The sequence below is a fragment of the Mytilus californianus genome, unplaced genomic scaffold (assembly GCF_021869535.1).
Source record: "Mytilus californianus isolate M0D057914Y unplaced genomic scaffold, xbMytCali1.0.p SCAF_26, whole genome shotgun sequence".
NCBI classification, from domain to species: domain Eukaryota; kingdom Metazoa; phylum Mollusca; class Bivalvia; order Mytilida; family Mytilidae; genus Mytilus; species Mytilus californianus.
This window is the reverse complement of record NW_026262675.1, coordinates 1,382,848-1,396,499: the sequence shown is the minus strand read 5'-3', so window position 1 is coordinate 1,396,499 and position 13,652 is coordinate 1,382,848. Positions and strand designations below refer to the sequence as shown.

The following is a 13,652-nucleotide window of genomic DNA, read 5'->3' as shown; positions in this document are numbered from 1 at the left end:
CAAATAAAGTTATCTTAACATGACACACACAAATAAAGTTATCTTACCTTCATAAAGCTTGCTATACTCTGATTAGCATTTTTTGTTTCCCGTCCCATTTCCTTGTGTTTCTGAATGATATGAGGGGTGACTGTCTGCAGTAACGTTTGTATCCTGAACTGACAATCACTAGTAAATCTTTCATTCCTTGGCATTTTGACACGATCAGAATCTATCAGATAAATCGTCATACTTTTCACTAAAATTTGAAAGAAAAACCAGGAATGTTTGAGAAATTTTGTAGTAACTACATGATCCCCTGTTGCAGGCCTAAGTAAACTTGTCAAGAACTGTGATAGTTCTTCATGGACTGCCTTTTGCCCTGTTCCTTTTCTTACAGGATCTGGTTTGAACACATACTGCAATAAAAGAGTAAGGTTTCATTGAGGACTGTTGCAGGTAAACAATTTTATCATTAAATACTTTTTCATATTTGAATAGGATTACATAGATTACATAGTCTTTTCTGATCATTCCTAGGTGTGTGGTATCTTTCAAAATTTCTCTTTCATCATAATTTACATAAGAGACATAGACAAAGTTGAAGAATCTAGTTGACAAGTATCTGTATATATCTATTTAGTATAAGTATTACAGAATAACTTAGATTTTCAAACACCAAAGGGACAATTATGACCTTTTTTATCGTGTTCTACAAACTGAAAATTCAACAGTATAGAACTTACACTGCTGTGTTCTAAAAATATATGTTGTTCTAGTTATAAAGGATTCCCAAACTCAAAATTACCTGTACAAAGATTGTAAAAAGTATTTTCATGATCAAAAGGGTTCTTGTTATTGGTGATTTAAAAATCGAAATTCCACTGTATATAAATTATTGCTATTCAATTTTTTTCACTTTTTCATATTCCTAGACAATTCATTTTGTGATCTATTCCAAACTATTTATAGATAGACTACACTGTCCTTGTTTTTTCTTTCTAATTTATAATTCCCAGGTCATATGCATACCTTGACATAATTCTTCAAAGCATCAGACTTGTCAGCATCATGTACTTCAGAAACAATGTGAATCAATACCCTGAAAAAAATGGAATATGAAACTCAATACTTTTTTTATTATTACATCTCTTACATTCTATAAAATGCAAACAAAAACTTATAGTATTTTTTTTCATATCTCGTCATGGTTATTGAACTCACGAGAACAAGAAAAATGTAAAAATCCTTTGTACTGGTTGTGATCTCAGCAGTCTAAGATCATTGTGGCTCTTATGATTAACCAATAATTGTTTTTTTGCTAAAATCATGTGTAAATTGTATTTTTAATAAATTACCTCATTAATTATTGTACAACTTAAAACTGTGATATTAAATTCCCAATATATAAGCTTATTTTTTTGACAGAAGTTATTACACTAAATTAAACAGACTTTATTTGTGAAAGTTAATAAGCCAATGTTAATTCAAAACAAAAATAAATAACTTACTTGACAGTATTAAAAGAAATGTCTTCCCCAAGTGACTTGGACAGTAGATTAAACAGCTGATTCAACAATGTAGGCAAGAATTTTACATACACACTACAGTCTATGGCATGAAGGGACTGAAAATATAATGCATTCAGTTCAGTAACTTGCTATGTCATTTTGAAATCTACAGTATGGAATTAGCTGTGGCACTGTAGCTCTTCTGATCCCAATATTATCAGAATGGAGTTGTATCAATGAGCTCAGGACTACACCATATAAAGTCACAGCAATTTTCTACATCAAATGGCTTATCAGTTGGAAATCACATATACATTTATAAGGTTAGAAAATTAACATAAATATTTAACGTTTTAAAATTGCATTGTAACTGAGAAGAAGAAAATCAACAACATAAATAATACATACATATCATAAATATCGATCACTCAGTTTCATTTACACAATTATCTGCTTACATATTATTGTTTTGATTAAAAATATTTCAAAAAGTAGACTGTCTGAACAGAAAAAAACCCATTCCAAAACAGTCGTATGTTCATGCATTTGGTCAGATTTATTCATATTTTTTTAGTAAAAAAATTTGAAAAATAGACAGACATTAAAATTGTTTATATAAAAACCAGTAACTCTAGTAAAATTATATGTTCATCCGTTATTCTGAAAAATGTTAACACATGACTGATTAATAATCTTATTAGCATATATTTCTGTATATCAAGGATACACACATAGTCTAGCAATAAGTAATCTTCCATTTGCACCTTTTTGAACATGCTATGTAGTCTCAATTAGATATCATTCATTTACTCCATCTAATTACATAAGGGACCACCACCACTAAAGTCTCTGACAATTAACAATCATTAACAGGCCACCTATAATACCTTAATAGAATTTTTCAAGTAGACCTGTTCTAATTCCCACAATGGATTACTTAAGTCTTCCTGGAATACAACAGTGGATTTTCTATTTTCTATTTTAAGTGGTGAAATTATAAAGCATGGGTTGTCTTCTGCTTTATAAACTGAAAATTATTTACTCTTCTATTTCCCCCATAGTCCTGCATAAGCCATAGTTCTTAAATACAATTCTGATACTTCAACTATAACTCACCTGAACAAAGAGATCCGATGAACATGTTTATGTAAAAATTATGCCAAATAATGAAACAAGTCTGCAATCATAATTTCCTAGAAAGCCCATTTTAAAACTGTGCAATTTTTATACAGTGTCATATTTAATCTATTATCAATATTTCTGGAGGAATGATAATGTCAATATTAACAAAATTTCAATGATCACTCAAAAATAATTGCTTACAGTTTAAAATTCTGTTTTCTTCTATTCAACCATTTAAAATATGTCAAAAATTAAATTTATGTGAATGACGTTTAAAAGATTCACATTTTTAGCAAATAAGAAGTTTGGTGTATTTATCAACACGTTATGACATTTAGTTTCTGAGAAAAATGCAACAGAAAAATTTTTTGTGGACAGACAAGCAAATGGGAGAGGTATACCATTATACCCAACTCCTTTGGAGTAAGGGTATCACAATGAAAACTATACTTACCTTTAACTTATTGACTATCTCTGAGTCAGCACCATTAGCAGAATTCTCTAACTTCTGACAGTGGAAGAAGAAGTTATGAAGATGTTGATCCTATGAAGAAAAAAAAAACAAAATGAAAAGTAATTTCATAAAAAAGAATCTAGAATTAAAGGCAACCAATATTAAACTTAGATAAAATCACTTCATATTCAATGGACATATACTAGATTCATAAACTGTCAAAATTAATCTTAAATAGAAAGGTAGGAATATGGATCTGCGAACAAGAGACAAGCCTCTCATAAAATCATTGGAAACAACAAATAAATTAAACGTGAAACAAACCCTCCCATGAACCATTGGAAACAACAAATAAATCAAACGTGAGACAACCCTCCCATGAACCATATGAATCAACAAATAAATCAAACATGAGACAACCCTCCCATAAAATCATTGGAAACAACAAATAAATCAAACGTTAGACAACCCTCCCATGAACCATTGGAAACAACAAATAAATCAAACGTGAGACAACCCTTCCATGAACCATTGGAAACTGAAAATTATTATAGCGTCACAGTGCAGCAACGCTAAAATGACCTGGGGAGATCACTGAACTCTCCCATGAAATCATTGGAAACAACAAATAAATCAAAGGTGAGACAACCCTCCCATGAACCATATGAAACAACAAATAAATCAAACGTTAGACAACCCTCCCATGAAATCATTGGAAACAACAAATAAATCAAACGTGAGACAACCCTCCCATGAACCATATGAAACAACAAATAAATCAAACGTTAGACAACCCTCCCATGAAATCATTGGAAACAACAAATAAATCAAACGTAAGACAGCCCTACCATGAAATCAATGAAAACAACAAATAAATCTAACGTGAGACAACCCTGCAATGAACCATTTGAAACAACATATAAATCAAACGTTAGACAACCCTCCCATCAACCATTGGAAACAACAAATAAATCAAACGTGAGACAACCCTCCAATGAACCATTTGAAACAACAAATAAATCAAACGTGAGACAACCCTCCAATGAACCATTGGAAACAACATATAAATCAAACGTTAGACAACCCTCCAATGAAATCATTGGAAACAACAAATAAATCAAACGTGAGACAACCCTCCAATGAACCATTTGAAACAACATATAATTCAAACGTTAGACAACCCTCCCATGAACCATTGGAAACAACAAATAAATCAAACGTTAGACAACCCTCCCATGAACCATTGGAAACAACAAATAAATCAAACGTTAGACAACCCTTCCATGAACCATTGGAAACAACATATAAATCAAACGTTAGACAACCCTCCCATGAACCATTGGAAACAACAAATAAATCAAACGTGAGACAACCCTCCCATGAACCATTGGAAACAACAAATAAATAAAACGTGAGACAACCCTCCCATGAACCACTGGAAACAACTTATAAATCAAACGTGAGACAACCCTCCCATGAAATCAATGAAAACAACATATATATCAAATGTGAGACAACCCTCCAATGAACCATTTGAAACAACATATAATTCAAACGTGAGACAACCCTCCAATGAACCATTGGAAACAACATATAAATCAAACGTTAGACAACCCTCCAATGAAATCATTGGAAACAACAAATAAATCAAACGTGAGACAACCCTCCAATGAACCATTTGAAACAACATATAATTCAAACGTTAGACAACCCTCCCATGAACCATTGGAAACAACAAATAAATCAAACGTTAGACAACCCTCCCATGAAATCACTGTAAACAACAAATAAATCAAACGTGAGACAACCCTCCCATGAACCATATGAAACAACAAATAAATCAAACGTTAGACAACCCTTCAATGAACCATGGGAAACAACAAATAAATCAAACGTTAGACAACCCTCCCATGAACCATTGGAAACAACAAATAAATCAAACGTCAGAAAACCCTCCCATGAACCATTGGAAACAAAAAATAAATCAAATGTGAGACAACCCTCCCATGAAATCAATGAAAACAACATATATATCAAATGTGAGACAACCCTCCCATGAACCATTGGAAACAACAAATAAATCAAACATGAGACAACCCTTCCATGAACCATTGGAAACATAAAATAAATCAAACGTGAGACAACCCTCCCATGAAATCACTGTAAACAACAAATAAATCAAACGTGAGACAACCCGCCGATGAACCATTGGAAACAACAAATAAATCAAACGTAAGACAACCCTCCCATGAACCATTGGAAACAACAAATAAATCAAACGTGAGACAACCCTCCCATGAACCATTGGAAACAACAAATAAATCAAACGTGAGACAACCCTCCCATGAAATCATTGGAAACAACAAATAAATCAAACGTGAGACAACCCTCCCATGAACCATTGGAAACAACAAATAAATCAAACGTTAGACAACCCTCCCATGAACCATTGGAAACAAAAAATAAATCAAATGTGAGACAACCCTCCCATGAAATCATGGGAAACAACAAATAAATCAAATGTGAGACAACCCTCCCATGAAATTATTGGAAACAACAAATAAATCAAACGTGAGACAACCCTCCCATGAACCATTGGAAACAACAAATAAATCAAACGTTAGACAACCCTCCCATGAACCATTGGAAACAAAAAATAAATCAAACGTGAGACAACCCTCCCATGAACCATTGGAAACAACAAATAAATCAAACGTGAGACAACCCTTCCATGAACCATTGGAAACAACAAATAAATCAAGTGTGAGAAAACCCTCCCATGAAATCACTGTAAACAACAAATAAATCAAACGTGAGACAACCCTCCCATGAACCATATGAAACAACATATAAATCAAACGTGAGACAACCCTCCCATAAAATCATTGGAAACAACAAATAAATCAAACGTGTGAGACAACCCTCCCATGAACCATTGGAAACAAAAAATAAATCAAACGTGAGACAACCCTCCCATGAACCATTGGAAACAATAAATAAATCAAACATGAGACAACCCTTCCATGAACCATTGGAAACAACAAATAAATCATACGTTAGACAACCCTTCCATGAACCATTGGAAACAACAAATAAATCAAATGTGAGAAAACCCTCACATGAATTCATTGGAAACAACAAATAAATCAAACCTGAGACAACCCTCCCATAAAATCATTGGAAACAACAAATAAATCAAACGTGAAACAACCCTTCCATGAACCATTGGAAACAACAAATAAATCAAACGTTAGACAACCCTCACATGAACCATATGAAACAACATATAAATCAAACGCGAGTAAACCCTCCCATGAAATCACTGTAAACAACAAATAAATCAAACGTGAGACAACCCTCCCATGAACCATATGGAACAACATATAAATCAAACATGAGACAACCCTCCCATAAAATCATTGGAAACAACAAATAAATCAAACGTGAGACAACCCTCCCATGAACCATTGGAAACAAAAAATAAATCAAACATGAGACAACCCTCCCATGAACCATTGGAAACAACAAATAAATCAAATGTGAGACAACCCTTCCATGAACCATTGGAAACAACAAATAAATCATACGTTAGACAACCCTCCCATGAACCATTGGAAACAACAAATAAATCAAACGTGAGAAAACCCTCCCATGAATTCATTGGAAACAACAAATAAATCAAACGTGAGACAACCCTCCCATGAAATAATTGGAAACAACAAATAAATCAAACGTGAGAAAACCCTCCCATGAAATCATGGGAAACAACAAATAAATCAAACGTGAGACAACCCTCCCATGAACCATTGGAAACAAAAAATAAATCAAACAAGAGACAACCCTCCCATGAACCATTGGAAACAACAAATAAATCAAATGTGAGACAACCCTTCCATGAACCATTTGAAACAACAAATAAATCAAACGTGAGACAACCCTCCAATGAACCATTGGAAACAACATATAAATCAAACGTTAGACAACCCTCCAATGAAATCATTGGAAACAACAAATAAATCAAACGTGAGACAACCCTCCAATGAACCATTTGAAACAACATATAATTCAAACGTTAGACAACCCTCCCATGAACCATTGGAAACAACAAATAAATCAAACGTTAGACAACCCTCCCATGAACCATTGGAAACAACAAATAAATCAAACGTTAGACAACCCTTCCATGAACCATTGGAAACAACATATAAATCAAACGTTAGACAACCCTCCCATGAACCATTGGAAACAACAAATAAATCAAACGTGAGACAACCCTCCCATGAACCATTGGAAACAACAAATAAATAAAACGTGAGACAACCCTCCCATGAACCACTGGAAACAACTTATAAATCAAACGTGAGACAACCCTCCCATGAAATCAATGAAAACAACATATATATCAAATGTGAGACAACCCTCCAATGAACCATTTGAAACAACATATAATTCAAACGTGAGACAACCCTCCAATGAACCATTGGAAACAACATATAAATCAAACGTTAGACAACCCTCCAATGAAATCATTGGAAACAACAAATAAATCAAACGTGAGACAACCCTCCAATGAACCATTTGAAACAACATATAATTCAAACGTTAGACAACCCTCCCATGAACCATTGGAAACAACAAATAAATCAAACGTTAGACAACCCTCCCATGAAATCACTGTAAACAACAAATAAATCAAACGTGAGACAACCCTCCCATGAACCATATGAAACAACAAATAAATCAAACGTTAGACAACCCTTCAATGAACCATGGGAAACAACAAATAAATCAAACGTTAGACAACCCTCCCATGAACCATTGGAAACAACAAATAAATCAAACGTCAGAAAACCCTCCCATGAACCATTGGAAACAAAAAATAAATCAAATGTGAGACAACCCTCCCATGAAATCAATGAAAACAACATATATATCAAATGTGAGACAACCCTCCCATGAACCATTGGAAACAACAAATAAATCAAACATGAGACAACCCTTCCATGAACCATTGGAAACATAAAATAAATCAAACGTGAGACAACCCTCCCATGAAATCACTGTAAACAACAAATAAATCAAACGTGAGACAACCCGCCGATGAACCATTGGAAACAACAAATAAATCAAACGTAAGACAACCCTCCCATGAACCATTGGAAACAACAAATAAATCAAACGTGAGACAACCCTCCCATGAACCATTGGAAACAACAAATAAATCAAACGTGAGACAACCCTCCCATGAAATCATTGGAAACAACAAATAAATCAAACGTGAGACAACCCTCCCATGAACCATTGGAAACAACAAATAAATCAAACGTTAGACAACCCTCCCATGAACCATTGGAAACAAAAAATAAATCAAATGTGAGACAACCCTCCCATGAAATCATGGGAAACAACAAATAAATCAAATGTGAGACAACCCTCCCATGAAATTATTGGAAACAACAAATAAATCAAATGTGAGACAACCCTCCCATGAACCATTGGAAACAACAAATAAATCAAACGTTAGACAACCCTCCCATGAACCATTGGAAACAAAAAATAAATCAAACGTGAGACAACCCTCCCATGAACCATTGGAAACAACAAATAAATCAAACGTGAGACAACCCTTCCATGAACCATTGGAAACAACAAATAAATCAAGTGTGAGAAAACCCTCCCATGAAATCACTGTAAACAACAAATAAATCAAACGTGAGACAACCCTCCCATGAACCATATGAAACAACATATAAATCAAACGTGAGACAACCCTCCCATAAAATCATTGGAAACAACAAATAAATCAAACGTGTGAGACAACCCTCCCATGAACCATTGGAAACAAAAAATAAATCAAACGTGAGACAACCCTCCCATGAACCATTGGAAACAATAAATAAATCAAACATGAGACAACCCTTCCATGAACCATTGGAAACAACAAATAAATCATACGTTAGACAACCCTTCCATGAACCATTGGAAACAACAAATAAATCAAACGTGAGAAAACCCTCACATGAATTCATTGGAAACAACAAATAAATCAAACCTGAGACAACCCTCCCATAAAATCATTGGAAACAACAAATAAATCAAACGTGAAACAACCCTTCCATGAACCATTGGAAACAACAAATAAATCAAACGTTAGACAACCCTCACATGAACCATATGAAACAACATATAAATCAAACGCGAGTAAACCCTCCCATGAAATCACTGTAAACAACAAATAAATCAAACGTGAGACAACCCTCCCATGAACCATATGGAACAACATATAAATCAAACATGAGACAACCCTCCCATAAAATCATTGGAAACAACAAATAAATCAAACGTGAGACAACCCTCCCATGAACCATTGGAAACAAAAAATAAATCAAACATGAGACAACCCTCCCATGAACCATTGGAAACAACAAATAAATCAAATGTGAGACAACCCTTCCATGAACCATTGGAAACAACAAATAAATCATACGTTAGACAACCCTCCCATGAACCATTGGAAACAACAAATAAATCAAACGTGAGAAAACCCTCCCATGAATTCATTGGAAACAACAAATAAATCAAACGTGAGACAACCCTCCCATGAAATAATTGGAAACAACAAATAAATCAAACGTGAGAAAACCCTCCCATGAAATCATGGGAAACAACAAATAAAATCAAACGTAAGGCACTTTTATTGGTGTTCTGTAAATGTTTAAATTATAACTATTGTGTATGCATCATATCTAAATAGTACATAATTGTCAGTTTACTTCAAAATAAAATCTAACTTAAGATTTTTAAATGAATTCAATGTAATGACCCAAAATACTGTCTGTGTTGACTACTTTAAGACTTAAGTTTGAATATTGGAATTAAAAACACTTACATGTTAGGATTTAGCTACTTAGATTTTTAAATTTGTATCTTAAATTTTAGGACTAATGCTCAGAGGTCTTCAATAAGACATTAGACAATTATTAGAGAACTGATGATTTCTTTCAGAAAACTTTTTTCAATTCTCTTTGTTAATTGGTTTAAATTTCCGACTACTTCTACATAAAACCAGTCTGTGAAAACTACAAAGTGTAACATGTATTTAATGCTGTATGAAGTTAAATTAAACATTATTTCTTTTCATATTTGTTTTCTAGTATATTTCAGAAATTCATTGTCTTACCGTTGTATACACAGTGGATCTGACATGAACTTTGACCTTAAAAATTTGCTTAGCACCATCAACCCATTTTATATCTGGTACTGATCCCTGCAATGATAAATTCAAATCTGGTAAAGGTACCTTATCATCTGAATACACCTTACTGAATATCTGCTACATTTATATCTATAGCTCTTCAAGCTGCAACAATTTTATAAGTAATTTAAACATGATAAAACAAATCAATGTTTGAAATGCTGATAAATCATCCTCATTTACTGCTGAAGATCAAAATCTACAAATGGAAACAAATTAAACCAAATTTTATGTCAATGAACCATGAAAAAAATCATATGAAGTCTTATATTATCATATCAATTTGGCAATCCAGTTCATCTTGTTCAATATTTCATTAGATCTACATCTTTGTGTAAAACTTGGGAAAAATTATTTCACGAGTTGTGTGACTACATACATTAAAGATAAGTGTATGAAAATCATGTACTGTGGATTCGTTATTTTTCGTGGGATTCCAATTTCATGGATTTCGTGGGAATAGGTGAACCATGAAATCCAATGTTCAACAAAGTACATATTTTCTATAGGCTTGTATGCAGACTTTGGCATAACAATGAAATCAAATATCCACAAAAATACAATTTTTCCTCAATCCATGCAAATGGGTACCCACGAAAAATAATTGAATCCACAGTATACTAAATGTTGTTAGATGTACAACTTAAAAGAAATTTTATAATATAAGATAATAGGAATGACAGAAATTATCTTTCTCGATGGAACATTTGTATTTCTATTTGTATACTGCTGAAATTAACTTACCCTGCCTGGTTCTAGTATTCTGTAAGACAAGTAACCAGGTGGAAGATTGGCAGCCACTGGAATACTCATTTCTCCATTCACAACTCTGAAAATAAGACAGTAAATTTCTAAATTAAAAATATTCTAACAAGACCCATATTTTGTAAAATATTTAAATTCTTGTGAATTAAATTCCTAAGAGGTACAAACTTTTCCTAATTATGGTGATAAAACAATTTTTCAAACACTCTGAACACTGGATTTTTTCAGTCTTTCCGTTTTGTCTGTTTTCTACATGTATATGGTAGATCAGCCAACTTTTGCAAATCTTTAAGAAATAGTGTTTAGAGATGATTTGCAACCTCTTTCTAAAAAACTTTAATTTCAAAATTCAATGTTTTAGGTTTCCTATTATTTCTACAGAACTCAAACTTTTGTGACAACTTTTAAGCATACTTAAATAAGTTATATCCTGTCTTCACCTATCTATTGTATAAAGTTTATTTCAAATCTGATCACTGAAATTAAATGAAACAAGGGCCTATTGTATATATTGAATACCAGTGGCGTAGCTTCTATTACGGCAGTGAGGCAACTGCCTCACCAAGGTTTTGCCCTTGAACAAGGAAGTGATCATGAGTTCCAAGCCTTTTAATATAGTTTGCTTCACTAGAAATAAGGGTCAGGCTACGCCTCTGAATACAACATCTAAAAATATTGTTATAAAGCCAACTGAGTAACTATGACATTGTGAGAAAAAAAATAGAATTGACTAATTGCTTTTGGCCTTATGGCCAGTGGCAAATAGTTCAAAAATATTCAAGAGGATAACATTGTAACAGGAAAACTAAAAAAATGTTTGAAAATGGCTTTTCTTCACAATAAGGAAAATATACTAATAAACAAAATGACAATCACTCTCTTTTTTTCATACTGAAAAGAGTAAGTTTTTGAAATCTTATTAATTAAGATAACTTTATTTGGTGTTGATAAAAAATTGCAATTATAGATGAAAACAGTTATTTCTAAATTGATAGATGTTTGAAAGCCTAACATACTTTCCTTGGTGTAATAGAGGTAACCAAGTTGTTCCTACAGCACTTTCTATGTTATCACGTTTCTTTCCTGACGTGGAACTCCTCACACTGGACCTTGACCCCTCACAACTGACATGATAAAATCTGAACAATATATGGTGTCTGTCATGGATTTGGATTGGTAATACAATTTTTACCTACAATATAACATCATTTGCATTTCATCATGATTCATTCAAATCTAGTATAATAAAAAATTATTTTCAAAATCAAAATACATGATGAGAAAATTAAACTTTGGTTATTGTTGTTCCTTATCACAAAATCTACAATCTGGTAATTTGAATTGACCACCAGTTTTGTTTTTTCCACTTTTCAGTTCCAATAAATGAATAAAAGCTGTTCTTATGCTGTGAGTACAAAGTGAAGTATGACTAAGCTTTTAAGTTTCTTCATCCTTACTGTTAGTTCGGTAATTAATGGGTGATGTTTTCTTTTTTGTGGAAAATGTTACTGAGCTAATTTCCTATTTTCAAAATTCAAATTTCATTAAAAGATCTATCTGAATCCCATTTTTATATATTACATATATTTTTATTGAAATTTATCATAGAATTTCATTATTTGTATTAATGCGCACACATTAATTCCTGAATTTACAGTAGATGGTTGTAGTTTCCCTAACAACCTGAATTGATGATGATGGATGGCTACTTAATGTCAAGCGGCAAATTAATATGCATATTCAGGACGAGAACATGTTAATGTAATATGAATATTAACCCTGCTTTGTACTAGACCAACACACTGAGTCAGATTTTTAGTGTGCTAGTTTACAAGGTGACAAGCTACCAACAGACCACTGAGGCAGTTTTCCCCGAATTGAATACTCCTTGGAACATAGTTATATTACTGTATCACCTTCTTTGACTCCCCAATGTTAACTTCTTTTTGAATAGATATATCAACATAAATATTAACCTCTTCATTATAATCAGGTGATGTACTATGATGAATGACTGTAGTACTAGCTACTGATGTAAATAATCCTACTTCTGGTCTGCCATATATATACTGAAATAACAGAATATATATCTCTATGTAAAGTTTGTTGCTGAAAGAATGTTGTTTGTGTAAAAAATTAATAAATATTATGTTTATTGTTTGAGACTAAAACATATGTTACACCACATTTCATATCTATAAGTTGAAACAACTATAACTAAATGTATTAACAAGAAAAATTTCACACTGTTTTTACAAAATAGTTAATTTTTAATAAGGAACTTATGGTATTTCATGGTAATTCCCCTGTTTAGAAAACGATCTTCATTTTGACCTTTTGCCTCAATACATTGTCCATTGTTTAATTCAGATATCAGCTATAAGCTCTGTATTTGTCAAAATAAATCATTATATTACACTTAAATAAGTAATATATTACATCCAAGTTATATATAAAAATACATTATATGTAAAAATTATTACCTTTAAGGCAACAGCACTATCGGAATCACTGTCTCTCAGTTCCATGCAACAGGCAATATTTCTTGCCTACAAAAAAATCCAAC

At 32.7% G+C, this 13,652-nt stretch overlaps 1 protein-coding gene across 14 annotated transcripts in view; it reads right to left on the bottom strand.

Annotated features, from left to right (window-relative positions):
- Positions 1 to 13,652, bottom strand: part of LOC127732641 (dedicator of cytokinesis protein 9-like) — a 401,298-nt gene that overhangs the window by 355,504 nt on the left and 32,142 nt on the right. For all 14 annotated transcript variants that reach the window (XM_052241743.1, XM_052241732.1, XM_052241742.1 and 11 more), the window contains 9 exons: positions 13,570 to 13,635; positions 13,063 to 13,155; positions 12,103 to 12,278; positions 11,066 to 11,150; positions 10,247 to 10,333; positions 3,067 to 3,156; positions 1,491 to 1,606; positions 1,012 to 1,081; positions 48 to 398 (listed from right to left, as the gene is read on the bottom strand). In XM_052241743.1, the coding sequence (XP_052097703.1) occupies positions 48 to 398; positions 1,012 to 1,081; positions 1,491 to 1,606; positions 3,067 to 3,156; positions 10,247 to 10,333; positions 11,066 to 11,150; positions 12,103 to 12,278; positions 13,063 to 13,155; positions 13,570 to 13,635 (1,134 nt within the window). The remainder of the gene's footprint in view (positions 1 to 47; positions 399 to 1,011; positions 1,082 to 1,490; positions 1,607 to 3,066; positions 3,157 to 10,246; positions 10,334 to 11,065; positions 11,151 to 12,102; positions 12,279 to 13,062; positions 13,156 to 13,569; positions 13,636 to 13,652) is intronic.